Source organism: Jaculus jaculus, chromosome 18, assembly GCF_020740685.1.
Source record: "Jaculus jaculus isolate mJacJac1 chromosome 18, mJacJac1.mat.Y.cur, whole genome shotgun sequence".
Taxonomy (NCBI): Eukaryota; Metazoa; Chordata; class Mammalia; order Rodentia; family Dipodidae; genus Jaculus; species Jaculus jaculus.
In genome coordinates this window covers 29036983-29052120 of record NC_059119.1, presented here as the reverse complement: position 1 = coordinate 29052120, position 15138 = coordinate 29036983, and the positions used below count along the sequence as shown (strand labels likewise).

Sequence of the window (15138 nt, the reverse complement as noted above, 5' to 3'; positions counted from 1 at the left end):
TAGAGTGAAACCCTACCTCAAAAAACAAAAACAAAGCAATAAATAAATAAACAAATAAATAAAAATTATTTAGAAAGCAGGTATCAAACAGTTTCTAAAAAATTGCATACCTCTCATTTTCTGCAAATTGCCTTTTAGTTTCTCACTTCTCTCACTATTAAATTCTCTGTTACCTTTGTTAGTAATTTCTGATTGGCAGCATGCTTTAGAATTGTTATATGCATGCTAATAGCTATTCAAAAAAATGTATCTAATAGTTTCAACCAAATGATCAGATCTGATGTTAAAATAAAAAATCTTTTCAGACTTTTGAATCTCCTTTACTTTTTGCTTGAAATCTCATTCAATAGCAAACTTTTTTTCATTATGATTTATGGTCTCTTTTTTCTAACATAGAACAGTTTTGTGGGAAGTTATTGATACTTGTTTGTTGAATAACTATAAGAATACTATATTTTAGGTACTTGATATTGGTAGAGCTCCAAAAATGAATATGATATTTCTAATCAACCTTGAAAAGCAAAGTGTGTTTTCTCGGGGAAAGAAAATACATGAGGTAATGAAAGAAGACAGTCTGTGGTACTTATTCCATAACGCACAGTGGGTGGTGGCGTAATTAGCATTACAAAGCTTATTTAATGACTATGAAGCCCTTTTTCAATTTGTTGGGAGATGTGTAATGAGAAATTCTTATATTCTGAAATGACTGTCACTTGGGCTCCTCCCTGTTTCTGCTAAGTCAGAACTGATAATTCTGTAGACTATTTTAGTTAATTCGGTTCTGCTTGGTAATTTTGTGCCATTTAGAAGCATACGAGTGGTAGAGTGCCTGTCTCGTAAAGGGTGAAGAGGATAGTTGTGAGGGATTTGAGCCTCACGCCTGTCATTTTATAACTTGGAGAACTTGGCAGGTCACTTGGCTTCTCTGAGCTGGTTTGTTAACCTGTAGAATGAGAGAGCCTTAAAAACAATTTCCTTAAAATTCTTTTTTTTTTTTTTGAGGTAGGGTCTCACTCTGGTCCAGGCTGACCTGGAATTAACTCTGTAGTCTCAGGGTGGCCTTGAACTCATGGTGATCCTCCTACCTCTGCTTCCCAAGTGCTGGGATTAAAGACGTGCATCACCACGCCTGTCTCCTTAAAATTCTTAAGAACTAAACATGAATGTGTGTGCACCAAGAGTTCAATGTGGTCCCTGATGTTTAGTTACCCAGAGATTTTAGTTAGCGACAGAGCATATCACAGTTCTTCTCATCTCAGAACTTGAGAAAAGATGGTGAAAGAGACATTGCAGATTATTCAGCACATATTCTAGATAAAAAGATTATTTCCTTTATCAAAAATGTTCACGGTCGGGCTGGAGAAGTGGCTTAGTGGTTAAGGCACTTGCCTGCAAGGCCAAAGGACCATGGTTCGATTCCCTAGGACCCACATAAGCCAGATGCATAACATGGTGCATGCGTCTGGAATTCATATACAGTAGCTGGAGGCCCTGGCACGCCCGTTCTCTCTCTATCTCTCATCTCTCTCAAATAAAGAAATTAAATAGAAGATCTGGTTAAAAAGTGAATCATACCAACACTTGCCCATCTGGTAAAACTACCTTTTAAAAGGCCTGGTTTCTGGAATATTGCAAGTAAAGACTTGACCTTTTGCTTTTTATTCACCAAACATTGATTTGGGCATATCCTGTTATAAGCAAGGGTGATTCTGAAGATACAAAGATCAGTGGATCATAATACTGTTCTTCATGGAGGCTGTCACTCTGGTAAGGAGGCAGTCCCAACAATATTCATTGAGTCTGAAAATCCTGGTCTGCAGCAGAAATACTGGAGCACATGATAAGGAAACCTTGTGTATCCTGGAAAATTCTGGAAAGTTTTTTTTTGTGGGAGCAAATTCTTCATAAAGTCTTTAAAATTTTTATTATTTCTCTGACAAGTTCTTACATGTATATATTTGATCATATTCATTCCCTTGTTACCTCCTTGCTCCCTTCTGCTCCCCCCAAACCTATTTTTCTCAGCTAGTTTCCCTTGTGCTTTCATGGTTGGTTGTTAATTCAGATTCTCGTGTGAGTATGGGTAACCTAACAGTGTCTGCACCACTGATGAAAATGAAAGATTTTATTTATTTGAAAGAGAGAGAGGAGGCAGGGAGGGAGGGGCAGAGAGAGAGAGAGAGAGAGAGAGAGAGAGAGAGAGAGACAGATAGAGGAAGGAGGAGGGGGAGGGGGAGGAGGAGGAGGAAGAGGAGGAGGAGGAGGAGGAAAGAATGGACGTGCCAGGCCTTCCAGCCACTGCAAATGAACCCCAGACACATGTGCACCACCTTGTGCATCTGGCTTATGTGGGTCCTGAGGAATCAAACCTGGGTCCTTAGGCTTCATGGACGAGTGTCTTAACCACTACCTCCCTAGCCCATGATTTGATTTTTTTAAAATATTTTTATTTCTTTATTTGAGAGAGAGAAAAAAATTTGCATACCAGGGCCCCTAACCACTGCAAATGAACTCTAAACACATGTACCACCATGTGCATCTGACTTATGTGGGTCCTGGGGAGTCGAACTTGGGTCCTTAGGCTTTGCAGGCAAGTGCCTTAACCACAAAGCCATTTCTCCAGCCCAAGATTTGATGTTTTAAAAGTAGAAAGTGAGAAAGTCAGATAGAAACATAGCAAGTAGGAATGGAAAGGGGCCATCTGCTCCCTCAAGTACTGTGACTGTTTCAGACCCTTACTAACCTCAGGGTTGGTGTGCATACTCGATATAAGAAATGGTAGATGCTGTACTTGTCCTGTGAGGTATGTTGTAAAATTATGTTGCTGGATCCCCTTTTTCTTCATTGTCAGCACAAATCCTTGTTTATTAAAGATTTAGCTTGAAGGAAATTTTAATTAATTACAGGTGCAGCAAATCCTGCTTGGGAGGCTGCCGCGCGTGTTTGCCGTGAATGGCCTTCATGTGCCTGTGCTTCTCTCGCTTGCGCTGCCTGACAGTGTGATTTATGGCTGTTGTTTTCTACCAGTCCACTGTTTGCCCTCTAGGAGGGATTGGTCTCCTGAGTCTCCATAATAACAGCAGCACTTCCACAGACATCTTTTAATGACAGCAGCACTACATTCAGTAAGTCAGGCTAATTGCAGATGTACCCTATTAATTGCAAAATCTAGGAGAGGTTACATATTTTACAAGCTTTTAATTTGAAACCGCCCGAGATGATTTGTCTTAAGTGTTTGAATAGAGACGTCCATAATATTCAACAATTCACCATTATTGGAACTCCAGTCCAGGCAGTTACAGAATTCCGAGATTAAATCAGATGAAAGCAAATAGCCATACATGGCCTTGTACCAAGTGGCTGAGTGGAGATTATGTTTTCAACAGGGACATTTTAAACAACTTCTAGTTTCTTCTTAATTCTTGTTCATCATTACACATCTTTCTGAGCACAGTAGGAATTCTGTATTTCTGTAGTTAGCATTATAGAATATCCAAGGTCAACTTCAATTCTGAAGTAGTCAAAAGAAACTACACATTGCCCAGTGGCATATATTTAGGAGGCTTGATGTCTCATTAGCTTAACTGGTAAAGCTCCCTGGGCCCTCACTGTGGGACTAGGCCCCTTGGAGATGAGTGGGATGACAAGGGGAGTCTGTGCTTCTAACAGTCAGGAGTTCCAGGGACCGTGAGCAGGTGAAGATGTGCAGGGCTTGATCAAATGCGGGGTGGGACTTTCTGCACGCCCAGGCGGCTGTAGTTGTTTTCCGGTTGCTGTCTTTGTATGCACACATGGCTGTGCCTGGAGTGCAGTCAGTTGTGGGGCATGCCCCTCTCTTAGTTTGCTGCCACCTCATGCTCCATGTGCCTTCCTGGCTTCTGAGAGCTCCTGCCCTCCTGGAGGGAGTTTCAGCAATGGGGGTGCTGCCTGCCTCGCCTCTAGGAATTTGAATATGGGTAACTGGAAATTGGCTTTGGCTTGGGAAGTTGGGGATTTAGCCTAGGAAGTGTTAGGGTGGAGCTTCTCCTGTGGAGAGCACTGCCCACCAGGAGTGAAGGAGGAGCTCTGTGTAGTAGCAGTCTAATTAGGGAACAGGATGGAAGTGATTCTACCTACTGCAAGGAATTAGTTGCTCTTTGTTGGAAGGTAGTAGGAAGTGGTTCAGTACAGAAGACATGGCCTTCAGTGCAGTGCAGTGCTGTGCAGACACTGAACATTCTGAAGGGACTGTGGCCAAAGAGTAATAATCATCACCACCATACAGTTTGCATCTGTGGAATCTTGAGTGACTCTCAGGTGTCATAGTCTGTACAGAAATCTTATAAGCTCCTTGAATGTTGGGTGCATCACATACATGCACAAACAGTTTTCCTCTTGAAATTTTCTCAGCTTTTTTTGCACTTTTTGATACTCTGTTCAACTGATATACATACATGCATATATATATATACACACACACACACACACATACATTTTCTTTTCTTTTGGTTTTTCAAGGTAGGGTTTCATTCTAGCTCAGGCTGACCTGGAATTCACTATGTAGTCTCAGCATGGCCTTGAACTCATGGTGGTCCTCCTACCTCTGCCTCCTGAGTGCTGCATACTACAGTTATAGGTTATAGGGATTAAAGGCGTGTGCCACCATGCCCTACTATATACATACACTTTCTTTTAAACAAAGTTTTATTGTATAGTGCATGCTAGACTTGAACTTGTAGTTCTCCTGTATGGGACTTCCCTATACTGGGATTACAGGCATGTGCTACCATGCTTGGTTTTAAAAATGTTTTAATCTTACTTCCTTAGGATGATATTAATAAGATTATAATTTCCTAAGGTTTTCAACCATATGTATCTTATATGAGATGATTATGACTACATGTCACTAAGGTTTCTAATATTTAGCTGTTTTTATATTTCTGTTAGGTTATATTGCTAAGTTTCATATATACTGTAATGACTCTAGCTTAGAGACTGTGTGTAATTCTGTTAGTTTTGAGAGTCATGTTTTGCTAGCTTTAGCCCAACAATTTGGGATGCATTCTGTCTTTTTCTGTGTTTAAGGACAGAATAGCTCTGTTGGCCTGTGGTCCTCAGGAAACCTGTTGGTGTCTGGCAGATTGGTGGTGGGAACAACATAGCATCCCTTTCAAGTTCCTTACTGAAGCTGTACTTGCTTGGTGTACTTTTTCTTGGGTCTATTGCCTTTTGGACAATAGAGTTATTTATGTATTTACTCTGTTTTTCTGATCCGCTGCTTTTTCCTCTTCTTCCTCCCTCTCTTCTCCCCCTCTTCTGCTTCCCCCTCCCCCTTCTTCCTCCTTCTTGCAAACATTTTTTTTTATTTTGTCTACAAACAAACTCATGGGCTCAAGATTAATGAGGAGCTGAGGACCAGAAAGATAATGTGAATTACCTAAGGACACACAGGCTTAGGGGCAAAGCTTGGGCCACACTTCAGGTTCATAACATCCTTGTCCTTTCCTCCTATTCAGAAACATACTACAGTTATAGATTGTCCAGTAGTTTTTTTTTTCCTAAACAACATCAAAAAGAAGCGATTTTTATCAATTCACTGATGTAAACGAGTTGGCAAGTGGTTTTCATCTTATCCATATCCTCCTACCCTCTATCAAATGTGAGTCTTACTCTGTGGTCAAGTAAACACAAGAGAGGACTGTTAGTATTTCATCATCTACCAGGTTTTCCTTTAATATTCACGGATTTCTTTTTCTCTTACAACTTCAGTTGTTTCCCTTGCAGTTGAGTCAACTCTGCATTTGAATTTCAGCCTTTTTGCTTGTGAAGAATTAAGCAAACGCTACTCAGTCTAAAGCTTTACTGCAAAGGAGCTGTCTGGTGGTGGTACTCACATCAGATTCTTGCGTCTTTAAGCTTCAACACTTCTCTTTGATCTTGCCTTGTCTGCGAGAGAGCTTCTGGCCAGGTGTCCACGAGCTATGGCGCATATTCTGTCCAGGCTGTTCTCAGGCCTTTACCTGGGTGTTACCATGGTTATGTAGGTAAAAGTTACGGTCTTCTGTCCCAGGGTGCGGTATAACACATTCCTCTTTCTGTCCATAGCTGCCTGACACTGACATTGCAAATCTTGTCCTCTTTTATGTGCATTTCTTTGGTGTATCTGATAATTCTCCTGTGTCATTTTCACTTGGGTCTCTTAAACTCCAGGGTTGATTTTTGCTTTACTTCCTCTGTAAGTCTTGCTGAAAGTAAAGTTCCACTGCTAGTGACTTGCTGTCCTGTGGTAGCTGTGGATTACACTTAGTTGGAAATCTACCACTGTATTTTCTATTTCTTACAGTTTTTGTTCTCTGTTTTTCCAACTTTTGTTATTTTTTACTTTTCCCTTGTAGTGTTTTGATAATTCCTTCTTTTTTCAGTGTTTATGTGGAAGTAGCCAGTAATAGGCTGAAATTTAAAAAAAAAAATTATTGTATGTTTCTCACATAGCTAAGAATTAAACATTATTAGTGTGGTGACTCATGGCTGTCAATCCCAGCACTTGGAAGGCTGAGGCGGGAGGATCATCATGAGTTTAAGGCTAGCCTAGAGTACAGTGAGACCCTGTCTCAAAAATTTTTTTCCCTACCTTCATTCTGGGTTTTATCACAGAAATTATGGTAATATTTAAAGACATATCTATTTTTAATATTAATATTTAGACTCCCATGTTTTGGTGACTATTACAGTTATACATATTTGCTTCAATTTTATACTTTTCTTTTGTAATATATTAAGCAACAGGCCAACCTGATACTTAATAGTTGTGGCTTTGGAGTAGGCTGCCCTTCTGCCTTGGATCCTGACTCTACCATTCCCTGTATGATGTGAACATGTGTTATCAAGTGCAGAGCATGTTTCCATCTGTGAGAGAGACTCATGGTGGCCACTCCACACCTGCTCCCTCGGTCGTGAGCACGCTGTCTCTCTCTCTGGGGCATGGCCATGGCTTTCCTGAGCATCACTCCAACCTCAGTCAGCGCCGTGCCAGCCAGCCTTTTGGTGGCTGCTCCCTGAATCCTGGCCTCTTTGAAGCCTGGATCAAGCAGGACTGCTGCAAAATCCCAGAGTTGTCGCCCCTCTTCACTATGAATTATGCCAAGCTTTTTCTCTTGGCTTTCTGGCATTTTTATTGTTACAGACAAGGTGCTCAGGACAAGCAGAATCTGTTTCCTCAGAAGGGAACCTTTACTTTCTTTCTCTTATTTGACTAGACATTTTTCTTTCTTTACTGTCCTTTATTGCCAGAGTTTAGTCCTCCAGCATGATATGCTTAGGGATAAGGCCTTTTTGGTGTTTTTGCCTGACTTTCTGCAATGTTTTTCTCTGTAGACTTGGGTCTCATCTGATCCTTATGTCATTATATGGAGGTTTTTTTTTTCTGTCCTTTTTTAAAGTCATTGTATTTATAGCTTCTTCATTTGCGCCTCCTGAAATTCAAGTGTGCCTTTCTTGTTTCCATGTTTTTTTTTTTTTTTGCTGTTGTTGGTTTTTAAGCTTCATACAGATGTTTTAGAAAAGTAAAAATTAGTTAAAAGATGACATACTCAGCCTTTATTTGAGAGTCCTCCTCCCGATGGTGGACATTTAATTAGTGTTTGTTATTTTACAAATTAACCAAATACAAAGTGCTGGTAATATGTGTTAGGACTGTGCGTGTTACATTTGTTTGTATGTTTTCATAGTGTGCTTTAGAGAGTCTTAGGATAAAAAGAACACCATTTTAAGTCATGCTTGTTTTATTTCACTTCTTTCTTAAAACTGGCCTTACAATTTTATTATGGTTTCAGGAGAAGCTAATTCGAGATATTGTTCATTGCTGTGGGATTTTGATCACTTCTTACTCCTACATTCGACTGATGCAAGACGACATGAGTAAGCATGACTGGCACTATGTGATCTTAGATGAAGGACACAAAATCCGAAATCCGAATGCTGCTGTCACCCTTGCTTGCAAACAGGTATTGCTTCTTACAAGGGAGGTTTCCAAGTAGGGCGCGATGTTTAAGTTCGAGAAAGGCTGTCTGCTTTTGGTAACCTATTCATTGAATCTTGCCTTATGCAAGAAAAACTCCATATGTGTCCAAATGATCCTTTTTAATTTTGGTTATGTCAGTTGAAGTCTTTTGGAAGGGTAAGTTGTTAGAGTCTAACTAAACCCAACTCTATAGGTAGTAGTTAGCTTGAATGGTAATAAAAACTTCCCACTATTTCCATCCATATGCAATTAAAGAATTGCATAAAATGTTTGCATTTTGAAGAGGACCAGAGTGAAAGGTGAGTACATGTGGAGAATAGCAGTATTACATGGGAGTGCTTTCTTTTGCGGGGGTACCGGGGCTGACAGTCACCTGTTAAATAGTTCACCTCATACGGTGTATTATTTCCCAACAGTTCCGTACACCTCATCGGATCATCCTGTCTGGCTCACCAATGCAGAACAATCTCCGGGAGCTGTGGTCACTCTTTGACTTTATCTTCCCGGGAAAATTAGGCACGTTGCCTGTGTTTATGGAGCAGTTTTCTGTCCCCATCACCATGGGGGGCTATTCCAATGCCTCTCCAGTACAGGTAATGTGGAAGTGAGGCACACTGCCCACATGTATAGAGCACTTCTGTGTCCCCATCACCATGGGGGGGATACTCAAGTGCTTCCCCAGTACAGGTAATAAGAGAGCAGTGAAACCGTTGGCATGTTTGTATTTATATTTTATTTATTTATTTATTTATTTATTTGAGAGAGAGGCAGATAGAGAGAAAGAGATAATGGATGGGCCAGGGCCTTTGACCACTGCAAAAGAAATCCAGACATGTGAGCCCCCATGTTCATCTGGCTTACGTGGGTCCTGGGGAATTGAACCAGGGTCCTTAGGCTTTGCAGGCAAATGCCTTAACCACTAAGCCATTTCACCAGCCTGGCATGTGTTTGTATTTAAATGTTTCCTAAAATTATCTTTTGTAGTCAAGACATTGTAAGGTAAATGTCTAGGCTTATACATTGGCACCTGATAAAAACCAGAAAATTACTTCTGCTCAATATATTTTTCCAGATATATTTTTAGGGAAAAAAAAAAAAAAAGCAAGTGAACTATTTACTGAGAGGAAAGCCCTAAAAGACAACGTATCTTTGGATAACAGAAAGTTATGGTATTGGTTGTTCCTGAAAAAAGAATGTCACAGCTGATCATGAGAACAGTCAGAAATCATGAAAAAAATAGTGAATTGGTTCCGTAAAACATGTAATTAGTGTAAAATGGTGCTACGTCTTACAGTGAAAAGGCTAGACAAGGAAAACCAGGGAGGACTGGGAATTAGGGAAGCTGTATTCTTTAATCTGGCCCTGGGAAAACAGCAGCGAGAGGATAGGCATGCTGTGCTGTTTGGCTGCAGTGGTGGAGAGGCTTGTTGGATGATACTGCAGGTTTCTGGTTCAGAGTTCAGGACATTGGTGGATGCTGAAACGAGGGGCCTTTAAAGGGGAGGCAGTGGTGCTCAGGAGCAGTTGAAAGGAGTTTGAGCAGGCTGACAGGAGTAGGCAGTTCCTACAGGTTGCCTGGGTTGCCAGTGGTCATGAAAAGGAAGCTGGTGAAAGGAGGGGGACTTGTGGGTAATGAGGAACTGAACCTGGACTTGGGCGGAAGTCTGAATAGCCAGTGGGGGCCAGGGACAAGCAAGACTTGGATGATGATAGAATAAAAGAAGTGGAGTGGGGTTGGTGGGAGGGGCTTTCTGTGGCTGACCTCAGCAGCTTTAAGCTTAGCACACAGGTAGACTTGGATTGTCCTCAGCCCTGACTGGGGACAGGAGAAGGGCACTGTCCTGAGGGTAGTTTGTGATCTGTGGGGGCAGGCTGTACTTTTAGAGTGAGGCCAGTTTTCTGTGCAGCCCGTTTAGATGGGGATAAACCTATTGGGTCCTGGCTGGACCAGGCATAAAGCCTTCTGCCAAAAAGAGTTGCTCATATATATGATCTAGAATGTTGAATTAATTAGAAAAAAAATTTATGCCTTCAAAATGAGTGGATTGTTCTTGACAATAAGTGGTTATTAATTAACTTATAAGTGCTCTCTTTCTCTGTATCCATGCTGTCCTTTGGTTGTATTATTTTAAGTTTACATTTTGGAATCATTTCAAACTGAAGAAAACAGTGGGAGAATTCTAAAATACTTTGAAGTTTTGATCATTTGCATTACCACCATTTTGATGCATCTGCCTTAGTGCCCCTCCTTGTCCCTCAGTGGTGTGTAAAAGAGTGCTGAGTTTATTTTTGAAAATCATCTGAGAGTAAGTTCAGGCGCAATGCTCCTTTCCCAATCTTACAATGTGTTTCCTAAAAACAAGGACAGTCACTCATTGACACCAAAGTCAGGAGCTAATTTAATGTTCCTCGTCTGTAGTCATCCACACTCTGCCAATTTCTCCAGTAGTTTCGGTGTCTTTTAGTGTAGAACAGTTCCTCTAATCTTCTTTTGCCTTTTATGACCTTGGTGGTTTTGGGAACCAGAGGCCCATTACTTTTTGGACTAGGTATCAGTTTGGGTTTGCCTTACATTCCTTCAGTATTGCTTTTGGGCTGTGCATTTTTGGTGGGAGTATCACTGCAGTGATTGCCTTCCTCAGAGCATAGTAGCTGGTTAGTCCTGGTATTGAAGACTGCTCACTTGGTGAAGTTGTTTTTTTGTTTTTTGTTTTTTCCCCCCTAAACCAGTGTCCAGATGATACACTTAAGTAGTTTCATGTACTTGAAGGCATTGGTCAGATGAGTTGTTACTGCCTGCTATTCCTAGTGCCACCCGTGTTTTATAATTGTGCATGCCATTCCACCACACCTGTGTGCACAGATACAGACTGGAGTGAGGCGAGGTGAGGATCTTTAACATGTTCTCTTTTTTGAACATGTTAATTTGTTTAGCTTGAACTTTTCTGTGTATATCGTGTTCAAGCCTTTTTTAAAATTATAGTTCATTTCATAGCTAAGTTTCTTTTATTTAAACTTTGGTTTGACTTTTTAATGTTCTTTGACATAGTAATTTACTAAGTTGTTAAGCCTATTTAGAATTTTTAAAGTATCAATAATTTATTGTAGTCTTTGCCTGCCCTTAAGTGAATTATAGAGGGTGTGGTTTCCTGAGCTATGAGTCTTTGTTTTTCTGTGTACAGTTAATACTCTCTCTGGTGGCCATGTCCATAATGGAGCCAGATGCTCCATTTCAGGCCAGAGTGACCTTTCATTTCTGGGATCACAGGGCTCCTCTTGAACTTACTCTAAGTCTCCAGTGAGCTGTAATCTCTACTTATTAGCTGGTGGCTCCCACTGCTATAGCTTCCCCCACGGTTAGCTTTTGATCTCCAATCTCGAAGAGTCACAATTCCTTTGTAGCTTTTGGAGAAACCAGTTTTTCCTCTAGAGGGTGGTCAGTAAGCAGATATATCTTTCCTTTAGGGTCCAGCTAGACAGTAATGAGTAAAAAGCAGGTACAGAAGAGGAATCAAAGCACCGACTCACCCGTCTTCTTTGTTGTATCTGTTGGTTAGTGAGGGAGACTTCCCCAGTGGTCTTATGAAAGCTCTTGTCCTGTGGAACACAGAGAACTTATTTGACATTTTCCAAGTCAGATGTGTATACCAGTTACCATTATTTTATTTTGAAGAGATGAAATCAAGCAAAAGGTAAGAACAAATGTGTTCCTTAAACTGATTTCTCTTTTCTTTTATTAAAGGTTAAAACGGCTTATAAGTGTGCATGTGTCTTAAGAGACACCATTAACCCATACCTACTACGGAGGATGAAGTCAGATGTCAAGATGAGCCTTTCCTTGCCAGATAAAAATGAACAGGTCTGTAAATTCAGGCGTTAGCCAAACACTCTTCAAGTACATATATGTACCTGCCCCTTTCACTCTTGATTTTCCTGTTAATAACTGAGCAGGCCTGAAGACTTGGTCCTGGCGCTGAGGACATGTTGGTCTGTCCACACCTGCGTGTGGCAGGAGCACCTGTTGTGGCATCTGCCCTTGGTCAGATGCCTCGTCTAGTCCAGGGCTTCGGTTTTCCTCTGCTGACGTGGCAATCCCCACAGCTCCTCTTCTTAAATTGCTCCAGGTCCCTCAGCCCCCAGTTCATTCATGCTGCACATTATACTGGGTGCCAGATATGTACGCAGTGTGTCTCTAGACTCTGGGACACAGCAAAGAGCAGAGCAAATATTGTTGTCATGAACATTAAGTCTTGAGGAGAATCACAGACAAACATGGAAAGATGACTGGTGGTTACGCAGGCAGTTGTTCCTACTATGTTGTGGGGTAAAGTGCTGAGAGCCCGGATATGGATGGGGGTGTGGGCTTTCTGTGAGGAATGCTTAGGGAAACCTGGTCCACTGGCATTTGCACTGACACCTGAGAAGGTGCACAAGTTGCTTGAGTTTTGGAACAGGATTCCCAGGTGATGAATTAGGGTAGCCTGGGGACCAACAAGGAGGCCAAGATCAAGAACAAAAGTGGCAAGGGAAGAAGCCAAATGGACAGCTAGAGGCCAGGTCATGGGGATCCACTTGTCATGAGGAAAACTGGTATGATTTCTTGTATTTGTGGGAATATACTCAAAGGGAAGAGGTTATCTGGCTGTTAAAAGGGTGATGCTGGTTACATCCTGGCATTCTGTGCTCTTAATAGATGATTGTCCCTTCTACTCAGTGCCTTCAAGTAATGCTATTGTGAAGTTTGAACGTGGACTGTAAAGGATTTTGGACACTGTTGTCGAGTTGAGGCCATCTTCCTCCCTGCCTCTTCTCTCAAATTCCCATTGCCACGTTTGTATCTCTGTTCCTCTGAAGCTGTCCCCTTCCTGCCAGCAGTTTCCCAGCTGTAGCCTTCTGAGCTCACCCCAGTCAGTTAGTCAGTCAGTCGCTATGGCATCTTGTTTGTCCCTTCTCATTCTCATTCTTGCCAGTTTCACATCCTACAGCTTTGCTCATGAGCTGGTGCAGTTGATGCCTGACATGCCCCACCCCCCAAGACTCCTCACTGCTTTCAGTGTTGCCCATTACTGCTGGATTATTTTTTTCCAAAGGCTTCCCTTACCCTACCACCTATTTAGCAATGCCATCTTTGTTTATTTCTACCAATTCATTTGCACTGTGGCGTCCAAAACTGCCTCTTCCCTGCAGCAGCCAAAGCAAATTGATTCATTTTCCAAGCTTATATCCTCTTTGCATTGCATGTGACCCCTTCCACCTGGAGGCTCTGCCAAGCTCACCCCACCCCAGCAAACATGTGGAGAAGTCTCCCCCCTTCCTGGAGGGCAAGGCTTTCTGTCTCCTGTGATAGCTGTCGTCATGATTGGCGTGTGCTAGGTACCTAGTTAGTAATTTACTTAGTGTTTGAGGAAAAAAGGCTTTTTCTCTTTTGCCATTGTGATTAAAGGGTTGAAAATAAGAATGTAAGAAATTAGGAATTGGAAACCCCCAGCTTTATATAGAAAGACTATTTATGCCAGGTGTAGTGGCGCACACCTTTCATCCCAGCACTCGGGAGTCACAGGTAGGAGGATCACCATGAATTCAAGGCCACACGGAGTCTACATAGTGAATTCCAGGTCCGCCTGAGCTAGAGTGAGACCCTACCTCAGAAAACACCACCACCACAAAATACTATTTAAGCTATAAATGAACGTGTTATGGAGGAAATCAAAGTAGAAGCAGAAAATGAAAGTGTTATGGAGGGAATCAAAGTAGAAGCAGAATGATAAGCTAGCCACGCCATCAGAAGTTCTCAAAGAGAAGATGTGGCCTAGACTGAGGCTTGGTTGGGGCTGTTAGGAGGGCACTGAAGGGCCCAGTGATACCAGGTTTCTCCCTTCAGTGGTAGGGTGGGTCTGCTGTGATAGAGGCTTTCAAAGACAGCCTGCTTCTAGCGCAGAGCTGGCTGGTTAGTTTAGGATGAACATGAAGCGTCTGCGCAGCATCCATTGCATGAGCAGTTAAGCCCAAAGGAGGCTCTGGACTGGCTGTAGCTAAGACCAATAATAGTTCTGAGAGGGATCAGCTTGCCCGAGGACTGTTTGGAGAACAAGAGGTGATAGCCCAAGCAGATGCTCTCTTCAGCAGCTTCCAGAGAGAGGGTGGAAGAAGAAGAGCTAGCTGGGACGATGGGAAAGGCCCAGGCAGACAGGTGGAGGTGGGCTCGGAGGAGGGGAGGCTGGGGTCAGCAGAGTGAGGGATGAGTGGCTGAGCTGGACAGAACACAGTGTGTTTCGCATCTCTGAAGTCAGTAGTGATGCTTTGGGAGTAGTTTCAGTGGCTTTAATGGGGTACCCACCAGACTTGTGCCAGGTGCAGACTTGCGCCAGGTGTTTCAGGTGAAGAATTGAAGGGGTAGGCTGTACCTGTTCTCTCAGGAAGTGACTTCGCTTCCTCTTGAGAGTCTATTGGGCAAGGGGCTGTCCTGAGGAAAGCAAGTTTGTGCTCACATCTGGAGTAGAGGTTGAAGGATTGCCCGAGATCCTGTGCTGGACTGCCTTGATCACTAAGGCTGAGGTAGATGCAGACGTATAGGCATTCTAGGGTGGGAGCCCCACTGATTTGGGGAACTTTGGGGTGTTGCTTGTTTCATTGAATCATGTGTGTATAAACATTTAGACAAAGGTGGCTCATAGGTGAGTGGCGTGGGAAGTCCGAGGAGTGTTAGCACAGCATTTGGGTTTCCAGAAGGTGCTGGCAGGATACGCATGGAGGCGTTCTCTGAGCAGGCTGTGGAAGGCACTGCAGGGTGGAGGCAGGTGCCGGGCGCTACTGTAAAGTCCTAGAGAAGTTGGATGAGTGGATCTGTCTTCAGAAGCTCATGGGGCAGGCGCAGTAGAGTGAAAGTGCCTGCAGGGGTGGCACGAGAATAGATACAAGAACATCCCATAGGGACGTGATGGGCCGTGAACAAGGTCAAGCAAGCAGGTGGTAGTGGTGAACTTGCAGAGGGAAGAAGGCTGTTGCTGGGGTGGAAGTTGGTCAATGTGAAGGAATGGAGTAATTGGTCGCAGTGAGCTGGGGTTGGGCTTGCTGATTGAGACTGGTATACTTGTGAACCCCAAGAGAGGGTATGTTCTAGATGAGATGAGGATTCTAGC

The 15138-nt window shown here is 42.6% G+C and overlaps 1 protein-coding gene across 4 annotated transcripts in view; it reads left to right on the top strand.

Moving 5' to 3' along the window:
* Positions 1 to 15138, top strand: part of Ercc6 (ERCC excision repair 6, chromatin remodeling factor) — an 84151-nt gene that overhangs the window by 53457 nt on the left and 15556 nt on the right. For all 4 annotated transcript variants that reach the window (XM_045137442.1, XM_004658042.2, XM_045137444.1 and 1 more), the window contains 3 exons: positions 7812 to 7982; positions 8416 to 8592; positions 11742 to 11858. In XM_045137442.1, coding sequence (XP_044993377.1) covers positions 7812 to 7982; positions 8416 to 8592; positions 11742 to 11858 — 465 coding nt within the window. The remainder of the gene's footprint in view (positions 1 to 7811; positions 7983 to 8415; positions 8593 to 11741; positions 11859 to 15138) is intronic.